We start from the raw sequence: 13880 nt of genomic DNA, 5'->3' as shown, positions 1-13880 counted from the left end.
ATTGATGTGTCAAAAAAATAATTTTTCACAATTGTATGTAATATTTTTTATAATGTTAGTAATTTTATTTTTTATAAAACAATCTTTTAGTTATTTATTTGTAATTTTAATATGTGGATGTATCAAGAGTTTAATTTTAATTTTTTAATATGCCAATGTGTTGAGAATATCAAAAGTCTTGGATATCGCGTAGTTGAAACATGTCGGAGGCTGACACATGGCAAAACCTAGTGGAGTAATGTGTCAAGGATATAAGAGCCTTGAATGTCACGTGTCAAGCATAGGAGAAGGATTGAGTACCACATGGCAGGATCTGACGAATTGCTCCTGCCATTATATATTGATTAAGTTTATATTTTTTTTTCCATGTGTATTTTTCGTATTAAAAGTAAAGCAATTGTTCTGGCCCTGTAATTAATCTATCAATATGTAAAAAAAAATAACCTTTCACAATTGTATGTAATCTTTTTTATAATATTAGTAATTTATTATTTTTTGTAAAATAATCTTATAGTAATTTATTTGTAATTTTAATATGGGGATGTATCAAGAGTTTAATTATAATTTGTTAATATGCCAATGTATCGAGAATATGAAAAGTCTTGGATGCCAAGTAGTTGATACATGGCGGAGGCCAACACAGGGCAGAACTTGGTGGAACAATGTATCAAGGATATGAGATTATCAAATGCCACGTGTCAAACATAGGAGAAGACGTGAGCGTCATATGGCGGAACCTGACAAAGTATTTCTGCCATTATATATTATATATTGATTTGTTAATAGGGAAAATTACAAAAAGAAACCCAAGTTTTGTAAAAAATCTCATTTTTGTCATAAATTTTGTTTTGTAACAGAAAAAACAATAAGTTTTCTAAATTGTCTAAAAAATGACTTCCGTTATAAATTCCGTCAATTTTTGCCTAAACTTTGTGGGTCCCTTAACAGTCCACGTTGGTCACACGTAGGCAAAAATTGACGGAATTTATAACGGATGTCATTTTTGAGACATTTTAGAAAACTTATGATTTTTCTGTTACAAAACAAAATTTAAGAAAAAACTAAGACATTTTACAAAATTTGAGTTTTTTTTTTGTAATTTGCCCTTGTTAATATACCAATGTGTCGAGACTACAAGAAGTTTTGGATGCCACATAGTTGAAACATGGCAGAGGCTGACACATGGCAAAACCTGATAGAGCAATGTGTCAAGGATATGAGAGTCTCGAATGCTACATGTCAAGTATAGGAGAATGCTTGAGTACAACATGGCGAAACCTAACGAAGTGTTTCTGCCATTATATATTATATATTGATTTTAGTTTCATCACCTACGAATCGAGTTTATGAATTGGAAATAACCCAAATTTGTAGGACCGATGTAAATTTAAGATGGTATCAAAGTTCAGGTTTTGCAACCTCCTGTAGGCTTACACAATGCCAAGCCCATGTTTCGGTACAACCGTAGGTACGTCTCATATAATAGTCACCCCTCACCCAATCACGGAAGATGATTGTCAATTCATGGTCTGGTAGAAAACCTGATAAAGCAAAAGAAAAATGTTATTTTTTTGGTCAATTGCTAAGGGCAGGTATTCCGCGGCACGTGATGTGTGGGCCAAAGTGGGAAAAGAGACCTCACGTTGCCACATGACCGGATGCTGAGACGCAAAATAAGAGTTATCTCACACCCACCAGATAACACAAAAGTTTTAGATTTATGTGGAATATTCGGGTCGCACTACCTAACAGCTCGACCTTTTAAGTTAGAGATAAACTCAAAGATACGTGGTTCCAGAAGTTCTCCTTTACACTTGAAGTAGCTTCGAGCTCAGGTAAGTCTAATATTGTTCAGATCGATTACTCGTGGTCTTAATTTTGACGAGATAAGGCATGCACACACACACACATATATATGTTATTGTAAACTGAAATTCGTAGCACTTTCTCCTTGTTTCCTTGTTTTAAACAAAAAAGCGAAGAAAGTTGAAACTATTTCCAGGCTTTTTGAAAATCCTGGACCATTGAAACTTTTATGCTCAATCATCTATAAGTTTGAAGGTGTGATGCTTGAATCAATTCAAGAAGTTCAATCAGAGTATAGAGTTTTATCGTGATTATATAGTGTTTAATTGTGTTTTTCTTTTCGCATAGTGTGCGCACTCGAATTTCGTCTCGTCGGGGCACGCGTGCGCGTGCCTATGCAACGCGGCTTGGGAGTGTCCACCTTCCCGGGGACGCGCGACGGACGCACGTGAGAAAAAGTCGCCACTTGCCATTTTGCTACCCGAAAGTCGAGGGCCGACAAGTTACCCAGGTCTAGTGGTACGGGGTACACCTAATTGCTAAGGCATGTGGTCTGCAAAACCTGAGGTTCCGAATTCGGGGGTTCTGTTACATGCGAGCCTATATCTCGCATGCCCTATCGGTACTCTAGCTTGTCTAGGCTTGCCATTTTAATTCAATTACCGCTTAATTAAGTTCCGCTCATCTTACGCGTTTTGACCGTAAATTCGAAGAAACACTCCGACCGTCCACTCTCTGACCGGGATTCTTACATGAATAAATGTACAACATAAATCCTTACATTGTCCTCTCAAATGAATAAAATACAAATTACAATAACTGAATCCCGGTCGGTTCGTGTTCGGTTATTATTCCACTCGTGCTCACCGTGTGGCTTGAAAAGACTGAAATTGAAATTAAAGCAACGCGGGCTCAGAGAGCCGGGGGTCGGGTCCAACCGAACCAACAAATGGCGAAAGAGTCACATGATTCTCTTGATAGCCGTAGAATCGGTCGAGCTCCCGGGTCATGTCCGGCCGCGACTTACTTACCCAATCCGAGTTGTCTTCCACATAGACACTACTAGGAGCGAAGCAGTAAGTCGAAACAAGACCCGATTCCGCACTCGGGTTGCGCGCACTAGATGTGTGGGGGTGTTGGACCCCGTGATTGACAAGAAAGGATATTGGACCTTGTGTATATCGTATCCTAGGGATCCGGGCTTGACTTGCAATAAATAAACAGAAAATAGAGAATTGTGTCTTTTAATGCCGTGTTTACGTGATTAGCTGATTCATGCGGGATTTCGATCAAAAGCGTATCTAATTATCCACATGTGCACATGAACAAGCAAAATCAGTCACGACAGAATTTAATTTTGTCAATTTTAAGTCCGAATAATTAATTAAACCAATTTTGATATATTTAATCGATTTAATTCCCTTAAAGCCGAGTGAACATGAGATTGGTTCGTGTGAATTCGTTCTTGCTTCAAACAACCGGTTTTGATGTCGAGTAATTAAAATATTCCAATTCGTGCTTTTGTTGGTTTAATTAAAACAACAACTATTTTATTTTTTTGTCATTCTTTTCTTTATTTTCAAATTTTTTTTCAACACAACAATCACAAATTATCATCGCAATTACTGAATTTATTCACAAATTGGGTCTTATGCATGCCACTAAGTCTGAATAATATACCTAGTCCCGGTTCAAATTGGAAATATGGCGGTCGAACCGACAGGAGGCGGTCTACACAGTTCAGACCGGCTGGAAGGGCACTGGGCCGGCAAGCTGGGCCAGGCGCGGGATAGCTGGGCCGAACGCGCGGGGACTGGGCTGCGGAAGGGAGCGTTGGGCCGCGAAAGAGAACGGCTGGGCCGGACTGGGCCGCGCGTCTGGATCCGCCTGTTCCGGGTCGATTTCCGGGTGAGACCGAACGGGTCAGGCGACAAACTGGGTCGGGTCGTCTCGGATGGATTGAACTGGGCCAAACAGGCTGGACCTGCGAAAACCGAAGGAAAATGGGCCGAGCTCGTGAGAGAGAGGATGAACGGAGAAGATGAAGATGGGCAGAGGGGAGGATTCCGGCCGTTGCAAACAGCGGTTCCCGCTTCTGGATGTCGCGGCGACGGCGCGAGAGGATGCGGGAGACGGCAGCAAGCACCGCCTGGGCTACGCCGTGCTCTGGATGGGCGTCACGGGAGTCGGGGCAATTGGGGTCGAGAGGATTTTTGAGTTTTCCAGCGAGATTTCTAGATTTTTCGGTGAGGGATTTTTGAGTTTAATAGCCGGAAATCGGGCAGAGTTGAGAGGAGGAAATGGAGGGGTTTTGTGCAGGAGTGTATCGCGAGTCGATTCCCGGGGAGAAATCGGCGCGGGATTGAGAAATTTTTCTGAGAGTCCGAGATCCGAGACTCGGGGGTTTGAGCGAGAGAGAGTCGAGGGTTTGGGGGGGGGCAGCCATCGAGAGAGATCGAGATCGTGAGGGAGAGATAGCGGTCGAGGGAACGTGCCGGGGAAGCGAACGGTGGCGTGTCGAGCGAGCGTGTCAGCGGTGGCAGGCGGTCGCGGTGGGTGGGCAACCGCGGCGTGTCGGAGGTGGTAGAGGGACGTAAGTGGAAGAAGAGGAGAAGAAGAGGGGGGAGAAAAGAAGAGAAGGAAAGAACAGCGGGAGCGGAAAGGAAGAGGAAGAAAAGAAGAGGGGCGAAGTGGAAAGAAATAAAGAGCAGGGGCGAAAATGAAAGGGTCAAAAAGTTCTGACCCGCGTCAGAAAATTCCGACACTGATCTGGCCGGTCTGACGCGATCTGACCGGTCTGACGCGATCTGATCGGTTTGACCCTTGGAGAGAGATTTTTTTTAAAAATTAAATAAATAAAAATGTCATCCTTTTGTTAGGGTGAACCAAAATGGGGTGCTGACACATAGTATCATAACTACAGAGGGCTATATATAGCTATTCAATCACGTGTCAAACTCAAGATCCAGTGGCGATGACTCAACCAAGTTCTGCGAGAATGGATATGAGTAACCGTGCAGGTGGGCTTGGTATTGAGTTGCTAAATCAGTTCAACTATAAGGTCTGGAGGACTTGTATAGAGTCATATCTTGTAGGAGAAGACTTGTGGGATGTTGTGGACGGAAACGACATCACAAGTCCAGAAGCAGAAGCTACTGCTAATGATGAAATACGTTCATCAGATGCCGTCAAGAAGTGGAAGCGGCTGAATGCAAAGGCCGAGTTTGCCTTGAAGAGGTCTATTTCTCATAGCCTCTTCGATCATATCATCGGATGCAAGTCTGCTCATGAGATATGGAAGGCACTCGACAAATTGCTCAACAAGGGGAATGAGCCTCCAGAAAGTCAGTTAGCAGAGCCTACTCTTACTCAAGGTAAACTCGATCTATATCAATAACTTCATAGTATTTCTTAGCGAAACTTGTGCTTGGATATCTCCTTCAAAATATTCGACTCAGTGAGAAGCTACTTCCCCAGTCGAGTCCCCCTAATATTCAGAGCGGAAATTCCTCCTTCATACCCTTTAATTTCATTTTTATTCTGAAAAACTCTTGGTTTTGAGGGCTCTTTCACTTTGTCTCGATATCCTGTCACAGTAGTCCTCTACTTTCCGGTTATTTCTCAAATTCAGCATTCTTTTACAACAATCTTGATGGATGACTGAAAATTTAAAAATAAAAAATAAGAGACTAGAGCTTTTGAGACACATCAACTTATTTGAAAATTTAAATGTTCTGTTTGAAATTAAAAGTAGAGAGACAGGAGGAAAAGAGGCCATCAACATTAAAGGTCACCAAAGACCTTGTCTGAGGGCCCGTTCTCTTCAAAGTTATTCTCAGCTTCTTCCTTCTTCTTCTTTTTACCTATTCGTGAATCCGTGTGTTGCATGAGCTTGAACATGAAAAAGGAAAATTTCGAATACATCAAGATAGAATTTAAAACATATTAAAAAATCATAGATAAATATTAATACATGAATTATAAGAAAAGGTAAAAAAAAATCACATTCGTAGGGCTTGAGCTCTCATAAATGTAAAATGAAATTATGATCTAGAAAAAGAAAAAAGGAAAAGAAAAAGAGAGAACAAACAAAGATAAAAAAAATAACTTTTTTTTTTATAAGAATTAAAAAATAAAAGAAATTCTAAGCATAACTTGTTGCCTGTATAAGATTTAATCACATAGAGGAAAGAATTTTTAAATAAAATTTAATTTAATTTTTTTTCATAAGAATGAAAGATAATATTTATGCGCGCACATACTCATTGATGGTGTAAAAAAGATTTTAAAAAAAAGTTGAGATGCGTAAGTCTCTGTATTCATATTTTTGAGATCTGACAATTCACTTTCCTGTATAGTAGTAAACATACATTTTAAGAGTCTACATCTAGTGTTAGCGGGACATTTTTATTTGGGAACCACTTAAATGCATTTTGTGGGTTTATTAAGTGGCCGACTGGATTATATCTGAGAAGTGGGACGCTGGACTTGAGATTAAACTAATAACTAGTCAAGAGATTTGCGCTATACACAAATTAGTGTAGGAATTTGTCGCACTAAATCGAAAATTTTCGTTACAGTTTAAATTTTCTTTTCTTTTTCTTCTTTTTGTTGATCATCTCTTCTTTTATTTTTTTGATAAATCATATCTTCTTTATTTAGGGAGCAATATAGAGAAAAGAGTCGAGAAGAAAGAAAATAGTGCTTTAATATTGTATTTCGAAGTCTCCTTAAGAATTTCAACATAGTTGACGTTTATATGGTGATAGAAAAATTTCAGAGGTCGTCTAAAATATATGTTGCTTAAATTTTACTACCTTTTCATAATATATATGTTAATGTATTCATTGAACTCCGACGCAACATGTTAAATTAAGTGTCATTATCAATTGGTTGTATATAAATGGTCACTCAATGTAAGGCTTCTTCCATCCTACGTACATAGTACGATTGGAAGTTTCATCTTAACTTTTATACATTGTATATACATAAGATAAGATTACATGGCTTGGATAGGATAGAAATTACCAGATCAAGAAAAGATAGAATAGAAATACAATCAATATGATAAAGCTGAGTCGTGGTATTTTTATCTGAGAAATCTTTGTATCAAAATCATATCACCTCCATCGCGTGTTGATTTTTAAATATTCGAAAAAGAAGATCTGACGCTAACTTTTAATAGTTTCTACAAACTTCTATTGCCTTTTCTTTTTGGGCCAGAAATTTTTATTGCATTTAAACGGGTCATTCTGATATGTCTTCTACTTTGGTTGGTTTACATCATTAATTTTAGGTTTTTCCCCTCTTCTATATGTAAGTCCTCTACAATCAAGTGTCGGATTTTTTTTTATTTTATTTATCGTAATTTAATTTAATTCATGATAATTTGTGGGTATTTGATCTTTTAACACTTTCAAACTACAAGAGTAAACTGCTATATTCTAACGAACGTGATCCTGAATCGATCTCAAATTATTGGAAATGATATGAAATATGGTAGAGTATAATGAGCTAAATATGGTGGGCATCAAGGAATTTAATTGATGAAAGGGATGGGGTGCAGGTTGAGTAAGAGGAACCAAATATGATTTGGGTGTAATAATAAGAACATTGATGAAAACCAAATATGAAATTTAAACAAATGGAAAAAGAATGTTATAGCCTTTGTGTGCCACGTATTAAGAATTCAAGTTGCAGAAGGCTTATTGATTTTTTGAATTGAGTATTTCTCTCTCTTTTTTTCTTTACAGAATTTTCTTCATCAATAAGATTATATTTATATAAGTCATATTATATAAATTACGAGAATTCAGGAGTACTTATCGTATCACTTCGCAGGCTTTGGAGCAGCTGGTATATATCTCTTAAATATGATATGATTGAATCAATATAAATGTAAATCTAATTTGCAAAGTAACTAAAACTAATTTAATTTGCAAGTAAAGCACATGAAGAGGACCCAGTTAGGCGTTACCGACCCTTACGCAAGGCAGCGCTGACGGGAGACTGGGAAGCTGCGGAGAGCATATTCAACAGAGATCCTAACGCATTGATGGCGAGAATTACGTCATGGGGAGAGACGGCACTGCACGTTGCGGCTGATGTTGGACGTGCAGAGTTCATAGAGAAGCTAGTGGCACTCATGCGCCCGGAAGCCCTGGAAATACAAGATAGCGTAAACAAAAGGACTGCCCTCCATTACGCGGCTATCCACGGAAGCTTGCGTATTGTGAAGACTTTGGCGGCCAAAAATGGTAGATTGATGGAAATTACGGATCAATTTGGACATACGCCACTGCATGACGCGACCTATTATTTTGAAAGCAAAGAGGTCGTGTGGTACCTCACCTTGAAGATGCCTGACGTGCCACCTCCTTATACAGCTAGCCCCTTCTTTGCTCGCACTGCAGCCGGTGAACTAATTACCAAGCTCGTGGCTTCACGTTCTTATGGTAAAATGAATCGAATGACACTTCATCACAAAAGTTTTATACTTCGATTTTCTTCAAGTTCTTAATTATGCATTCATTATTCGGTTTTTTTCCCCTCGAAAATAATACATATTATTCAGTTATTATACTATCTTTTTCCAAGGAACTTCTTTTTCCGGCCAAATTTCCAAGGAACCTTTTTTTTTTTTTTGCTTGATCATTAGTTCCATAGATGGACCCAAGATTTGAGCCGAATGCTGCAAGTTTCTTGAGACAACACATTTCAGGCAGATGCCCCTCAGTTCATCCCTGCTTGGTTCTTCATAGTCTAGCTGTTCCTCGTTGCCAAAGGCAAACCAATAAAATGACTAACCCAGATTTCCATCGAACAAGAGTTGATGATGTTTGACTAATTCTTTCCATGCAGACATTTGCCTTCACTTGTTGGATAAGTATCCCTTCTTAGCTACTGCAACAATTTCCAATGGGGCTGGAATGCTACATGGTTTGGCATATCGACCATTTGAATTCCCGAGTGGAAGTAAGCTTGGATTTTGCGGAAGCTGCATATATCGAAGTAAGGTCTTTCTGATCCAATATCAGCTGCAATTGAATTGGTTGATCCCTAGACCAATTAATATCCTCTATGGTTAATTAGTTACACATGCCTGACTGGCTGATTGTTCATGCTTGAACTCAACATGATTGAAGTTATTCCCGTGGAATCTCACCATAAACCACGAAATTCATCACCAAAGAGTGACTTGGAAGACCAACGAGCAAAAGAACCACCGACATTACTGCAATCTGCGACTTCTTATTTGACCCAAGGTTTGCATATTCTGCAACTTTCAACAGTGTGGGAGATTATAATTATCACGCTTTCTTGACCCGGTTTTGTACCATAAATGATTCTCTAGACGCCATTTATCAATGCCTAGTTTTGTAATCACTTTCTAAATAAAGTGATACTCCTTAAGAATTGATTTTGACATAATCTGATTATTACACAGTGATGCAATGGATCAATGGAGCTTCTCTTATAGCTATTGAACATCTAGGTGAGTGTAACGATAGGAGGCTGATTGTAGTATATCATTAGTTGATGACTGATCCTTCTATGATTACAATTGGACCTTTTAAATATGTATTATGATGCAGTTCCAGGGATCAAGCATATAAAGGATGAGAAATTCAAGCACCAGTGCACCCAAAAGATGGTGGAAATTGCTTGTCAACAAATGTCAGGCTGGAACGAAAAAGATGTCTCGAGCTTCTTTGCAAAATTGGCCATTTTTTATGTTGCAGCACAAAATGGAGCAGTTGAACTCATAATCACATGTCTTCAGTATTTTCCTCATCTAATATGTAATAATACATCAATACTAGAGGCGGCGGTTTTGCACCGGCAAGAAAAGGTCTTCAACCTTTTTCTAGGAGGTACCGTGACTACAAATTATTTGGCCACAACTTTTGATCAACAAACACAAGAAAACTTCTTGCACAAAGTTGCAAGATTGGCGCCCTATCCCCAACTTTCATCGGTTTCATGCCCCGCATTACAGATGCAAAGAGAGTTGCAGTGGTTCAAGGTAACGTGCCTGCCTCTCTTACCGCAGGTTACTTCTTTCCAATATTGGTAAGTTATGGAATATAATACTCGTCTTACCAGGCAGTGGAGAAGTTTCTTAATCCTACACAAAGAGCGACCAGAAATCAGAAATGGGAAACACCTCGGGAGATTTTCACAACCCAACACAAAGAATTGCTCAGGGATGCTGAGAGATGGATGAAGGATACGTCTAACTCGTGCATGGTGGTATCGACTCTTATAGCTACTGTAGTTTTCGCTGCCGCTTTCACTGTTCCTGGAGGGAATGTTGAAGACCAAGGAATCCCATTATTTTTAAAGGAAAAGGTCTTCATCCTGTTTGCTGTTTCAGATGCACTGGGATTGTTCTCCTCCACCACATCCATCTTGATGTTCCTGTCTATCCTGACAGCGCGTTATGCGGAAGAAGATTTCCTTCGTCCACTCCCCAAGAGGTTAATACTCGGATTTGCTTCCCTTTTCCTCGCCATCGCATGTATGATGGTGGCATTTGGGGCTACGCTCTACATGGTCTTGAGTGAGAGGTTCAAGTGGATTTTCATCCCAATCATAGCAATCACTTCCATTCCTGTTGTCCTATTTGTGATGCTGCAGCTTCCTTTGTTCATCTACATGGTACAATCAACATATGGTTCCGGAATCTTTCACCCTAAGAGGATTTGGTAGTTCTCACGTTTCTGGTTAGATTCGTCAACAATGTAATCTAGAAGCGTTTCCTGAATTTTGTTTGTTTCCGTATTACTTTTATTATACTATTTTCGACCGCCGAGCAAGCCTCATCTGTCAAAATGATTGTTGTAATCACGACTTGTATTTATCTGGTGCCATCAGATAACAAGAACTGAAGTGAACCATTTTCGAGAGATCAAAAAGCTCTGCATTCATCCAAGACGATTGAACAAAGTGGAGCAAGTCGTCTGATTTCATCCTTCCTATTACAGAGTCATGTTTATCTAAGATTTAGAAGAAGATGATGACCACATATGAAGAGCAGGGGGTATGCATAGTATGGAGATGTGATTGCAGTGGATCTTGTAACAGATAATGACAAGAAGATGGAACAATTCTTGAAGAGGAGACCGAACAGGACAACGGCTATCTATCCATTTTATATCTTTATCTGTGTTATGTTATGACATTTCCCCCACAATTATACATCCATGCATATGCATTTTCATCAGATGACTTTCAAATAATGAAATGAAATACAGAAAACTCAAGAAAGCAGCGAGATAAGCACAATTCACGACTCAGCACGGATGATCATTTTGGGGATAACAGAAGATGGAAAGAACAATTAATTATGGATTACCGATATAATAATTAGCATACAAGTGTTCAGAACGCTTCAAGAAAGGGCAACTTTGCCAGAAAACCTATACGGCTATGACGAGAAACCAAGAATTACATAACTTGTTTATAAATTGAGCAAAACAGGTCGTAAGGCGAAAGGTATGTTGGCGGCGCTTGTCTTCTGGCAAAAAATTTGCTTTGGCGCCTGAAGAGCATATTTATCTAACTTGCATGCTAGATCTGCTGATTGCGATGTGGTAAATGTATACAGCAAGCGAGAAGGAGCGACAATTACAAACCGGAAATTAACCAAGCCGAAGACAAAAGATATATAATAACATCGATGCCACCCCAACAGTGGAACCTTTCTTTTTGGGGAAATGTTATGGTCAGGCCCAGATAAGTTCTTTGGGCTTTTGTTGGACATTTTAGCCCATATTGTATGATCGACTTTTTATCAATTATAGTAAAGAAGGCTTTCACAAAAACGACAGCAGCGCCCATGCATGCACGCGAATCCTGCTAGTATATATGTGTGTGTATATATATATATGAAGCTTATAAATTATTCGACTGATCGATCATTTAGTTCAAACAGAAACTTGAACCAGCGGTTTGTTGATTCGGCTAGAGGTACGTATATTCCTAGTATGAAATATACTGGTCGCAGTTGCCCTTTCTGCCTGAAGTATTTTCAGGCTCAGGTAAGTCGAAAATATTGTTTGTGTCGATGAATCTTTGCTCTATATTATGACAACATAAGGCATAGATATCTATATATATATATATATATATGTATGTATGTATATGTAATTGCAAAGTGAATTTGGCAATGGCCTTCTCCTTGTTTCCTTAATGTTTTAAACGAAAATGCGAAGAAACTTGAAACTATTTCAAGCGACTGTTTGAAAATAATCCCGTAACGACTCTTCAAACTTTTATGCTTTATCATCTATCCATAGTTCAAGTGAGGGTGTGATGCACGAATATCGAGAAATTCGATCAGGTCATGCATATAGAGTTCAATTAATTGTGTTTTCTCTACTCTTCACTTGCATATATGTCAAACTCAAGATTCCATGGCGATGACGACTCAGCCAATCAGCTCTCGGAGAATGGACATGAGTGAACGTACCGGTGGGCTTGGTATTAAGTTGTTGAACCAGTCCAACTTCAAGGTTTGGAGGACTTGTATGGAGAAGACTTGTGGGATGTCGTCATTAGTCCACAAGCTACTGCTCGACTAAGTTCAGATGCTGTCAAGAAGTGGAAGCGGCTGAATGCAAAGGCCGAGTTTGCCTTGAAGAGGTCTATTTCTCATGGCCTCTTCAATCATACAACTCGTTGCAAGTCTGCTCATGAGATATGGCAGACGCTCGACAGATAAAATATGGTCAACAAGAGACTTGTTATAGTTCGTCATAAGCCCATCAATTTATTATATTAATGGCCTTTTCAAGTGAATTTTACTCCCTATAGTATATATACATACAGCATGTGACCATATCAATTTATTATATTGACCGCGAAGGTCTTTAGTCTTCTTTCCTTTTACTTAGTCAAACAAGCCGATAAAGAAAAAGAGAAATGGGAAGATAATTATCACCCAAATATGGTACAAGGGTGGGTCCTAAGAGCAAGTCCAATGCTTGGCACTAAGATGGGTGTTGATGTGGGTCTAATACTTCTCACATATTTGCCACATCAAAAGGCCTGACACCCACATCCGATTTTGAAAATCATTTTCAATGCTTGGTACCCCATTTGGGTGCCAATGGAGGATCCACACACTATTTAAATTATATACATATTATGTATAAATAATTATGTATTTGTATAATATAGTTGTTAATTAGTTAAATTAAGTAATTCATTAAACTTTAAAAACTAATTATGTTAATTAATTACATTAGTTAAATTCATTATATTAATTTTATAAAACTACTTAGAGTAATAAAAATTGGCAAATTAAATTTATAAAACTAATTATCATTTGCGCTAATTATAAAACTTGGCAAATTAAATTATTTATTATTACATTGTTTTTAATTATATTTTTGCATAATTATTTTTTTTATTTTAAAAAATAACACTGGTAAGACAGCTCAACAACTCTTTGACCAGCTTTTTAAAAAAAATAAAAAAAAATGAATAAGGGGCAGATCGCGTGGGCCAGAGCAGGCCACGTGGCCAGCCCCAATTCGCCGACACTCCCCTAGGAGTGCCAGGTAGGCGGCACTCTCCTTGGCACTCCCAAGAGAAGTGCCACTGCCGTGGAGCTTGTCCGGCACTGGCACCGGCACCAAATTTCCTTGCCGCTGGATCTGCTCTAAATGGTATAACTTACAAGACAATCTAAGAATCAATGATGGTAGAAGTAAGGAAGCTAATCCCAGGAAAGTATCCCTAATACCTTTAAGACGAAGTGGTCATTAAAATAAGACCTATAAATGCGCATAACATGTTCAGTTATTGATGTGGATCGAGAATAAGGGGTGCCTAGTGTCAGTAAAGAAATGGATGCCTAAGAGTTTCTTGTCAGGAAAGGGTCACCAAGAACTGTCCTCCGGAGCTCTTGCATACATATGTACATATAGGCTGCCAAAAATGTGCCCGTTAGGGGCAGTTTGCAATTTTAAATAGAAACTGTTGCCGCCTATTACACACCTGGTTGGCCGCATGTCTTGTCCATTTCGCAGCTGTTTCATGGGACTAATCAACGTCGCTCGTTCAAA

At 38.9% G+C, this 13880-nt stretch overlaps 1 protein-coding gene across 1 annotated transcript; it reads left to right on the top strand.

Moving 5' to 3' along the window:
- Positions 1-4784: 4784 nt before the first annotated feature.
- On the top strand, positions 4785-10724 carry LOC116187248. The gene is made up of 7 exons (XM_031515902.1): positions 4785-5180; positions 7755-8261; positions 8668-8817; positions 8952-9071; positions 9254-9301; positions 9402-9832; positions 9913-10724. The coding sequence occupies exons 1-7, from the start codon at positions 4805-4807 to the stop codon at positions 10516-10518; spliced, it is 2238 nt and encodes a 745-aa protein (XP_031371762.1). The 5' UTR covers positions 4785-4804; the 3' UTR covers positions 10519-10724.
- The last annotated feature ends 3156 nt before the right edge of the window (positions 10725-13880 follow it).

Source organism: Punica granatum, chromosome 8 (genome assembly GCF_007655135.1).
Source record: "Punica granatum isolate Tunisia-2019 chromosome 8, ASM765513v2, whole genome shotgun sequence".
NCBI classification, from domain to species: Eukaryota; Viridiplantae; Streptophyta; class Magnoliopsida; order Myrtales; family Lythraceae; genus Punica; species Punica granatum.
The sequence above is the reverse complement of the archived record's forward strand: the minus strand, read 5'-3'. Positions and strand labels throughout refer to the sequence as shown.

What these genes read in the sequence shown, in the direction of transcription:
- LOC116187248 (XM_031515902.1), top strand. Translation starts at nt 4,805, where the DNA reads ATGGATATGAGTAACCGTGCAGGTGGGCTTGGTATTGAGTTGCTAAAT. An exon ending in AGAGCCTACTCTTACTCAAG is followed by an intron (nt 5,181 to 7,754) that starts GTAAACTCGATC and finishes TTGCAAGTAAAG; the next exon opens with CACATGAAGAGGACCCAGTT. An exon ending in CGTGGCTTCACGTTCTTATG is followed by an intron (nt 8,262 to 8,667) that starts GTAAAATGAATC and finishes CTTTCCATGCAG; the next exon opens with ACATTTGCCTTCACTTGTTG.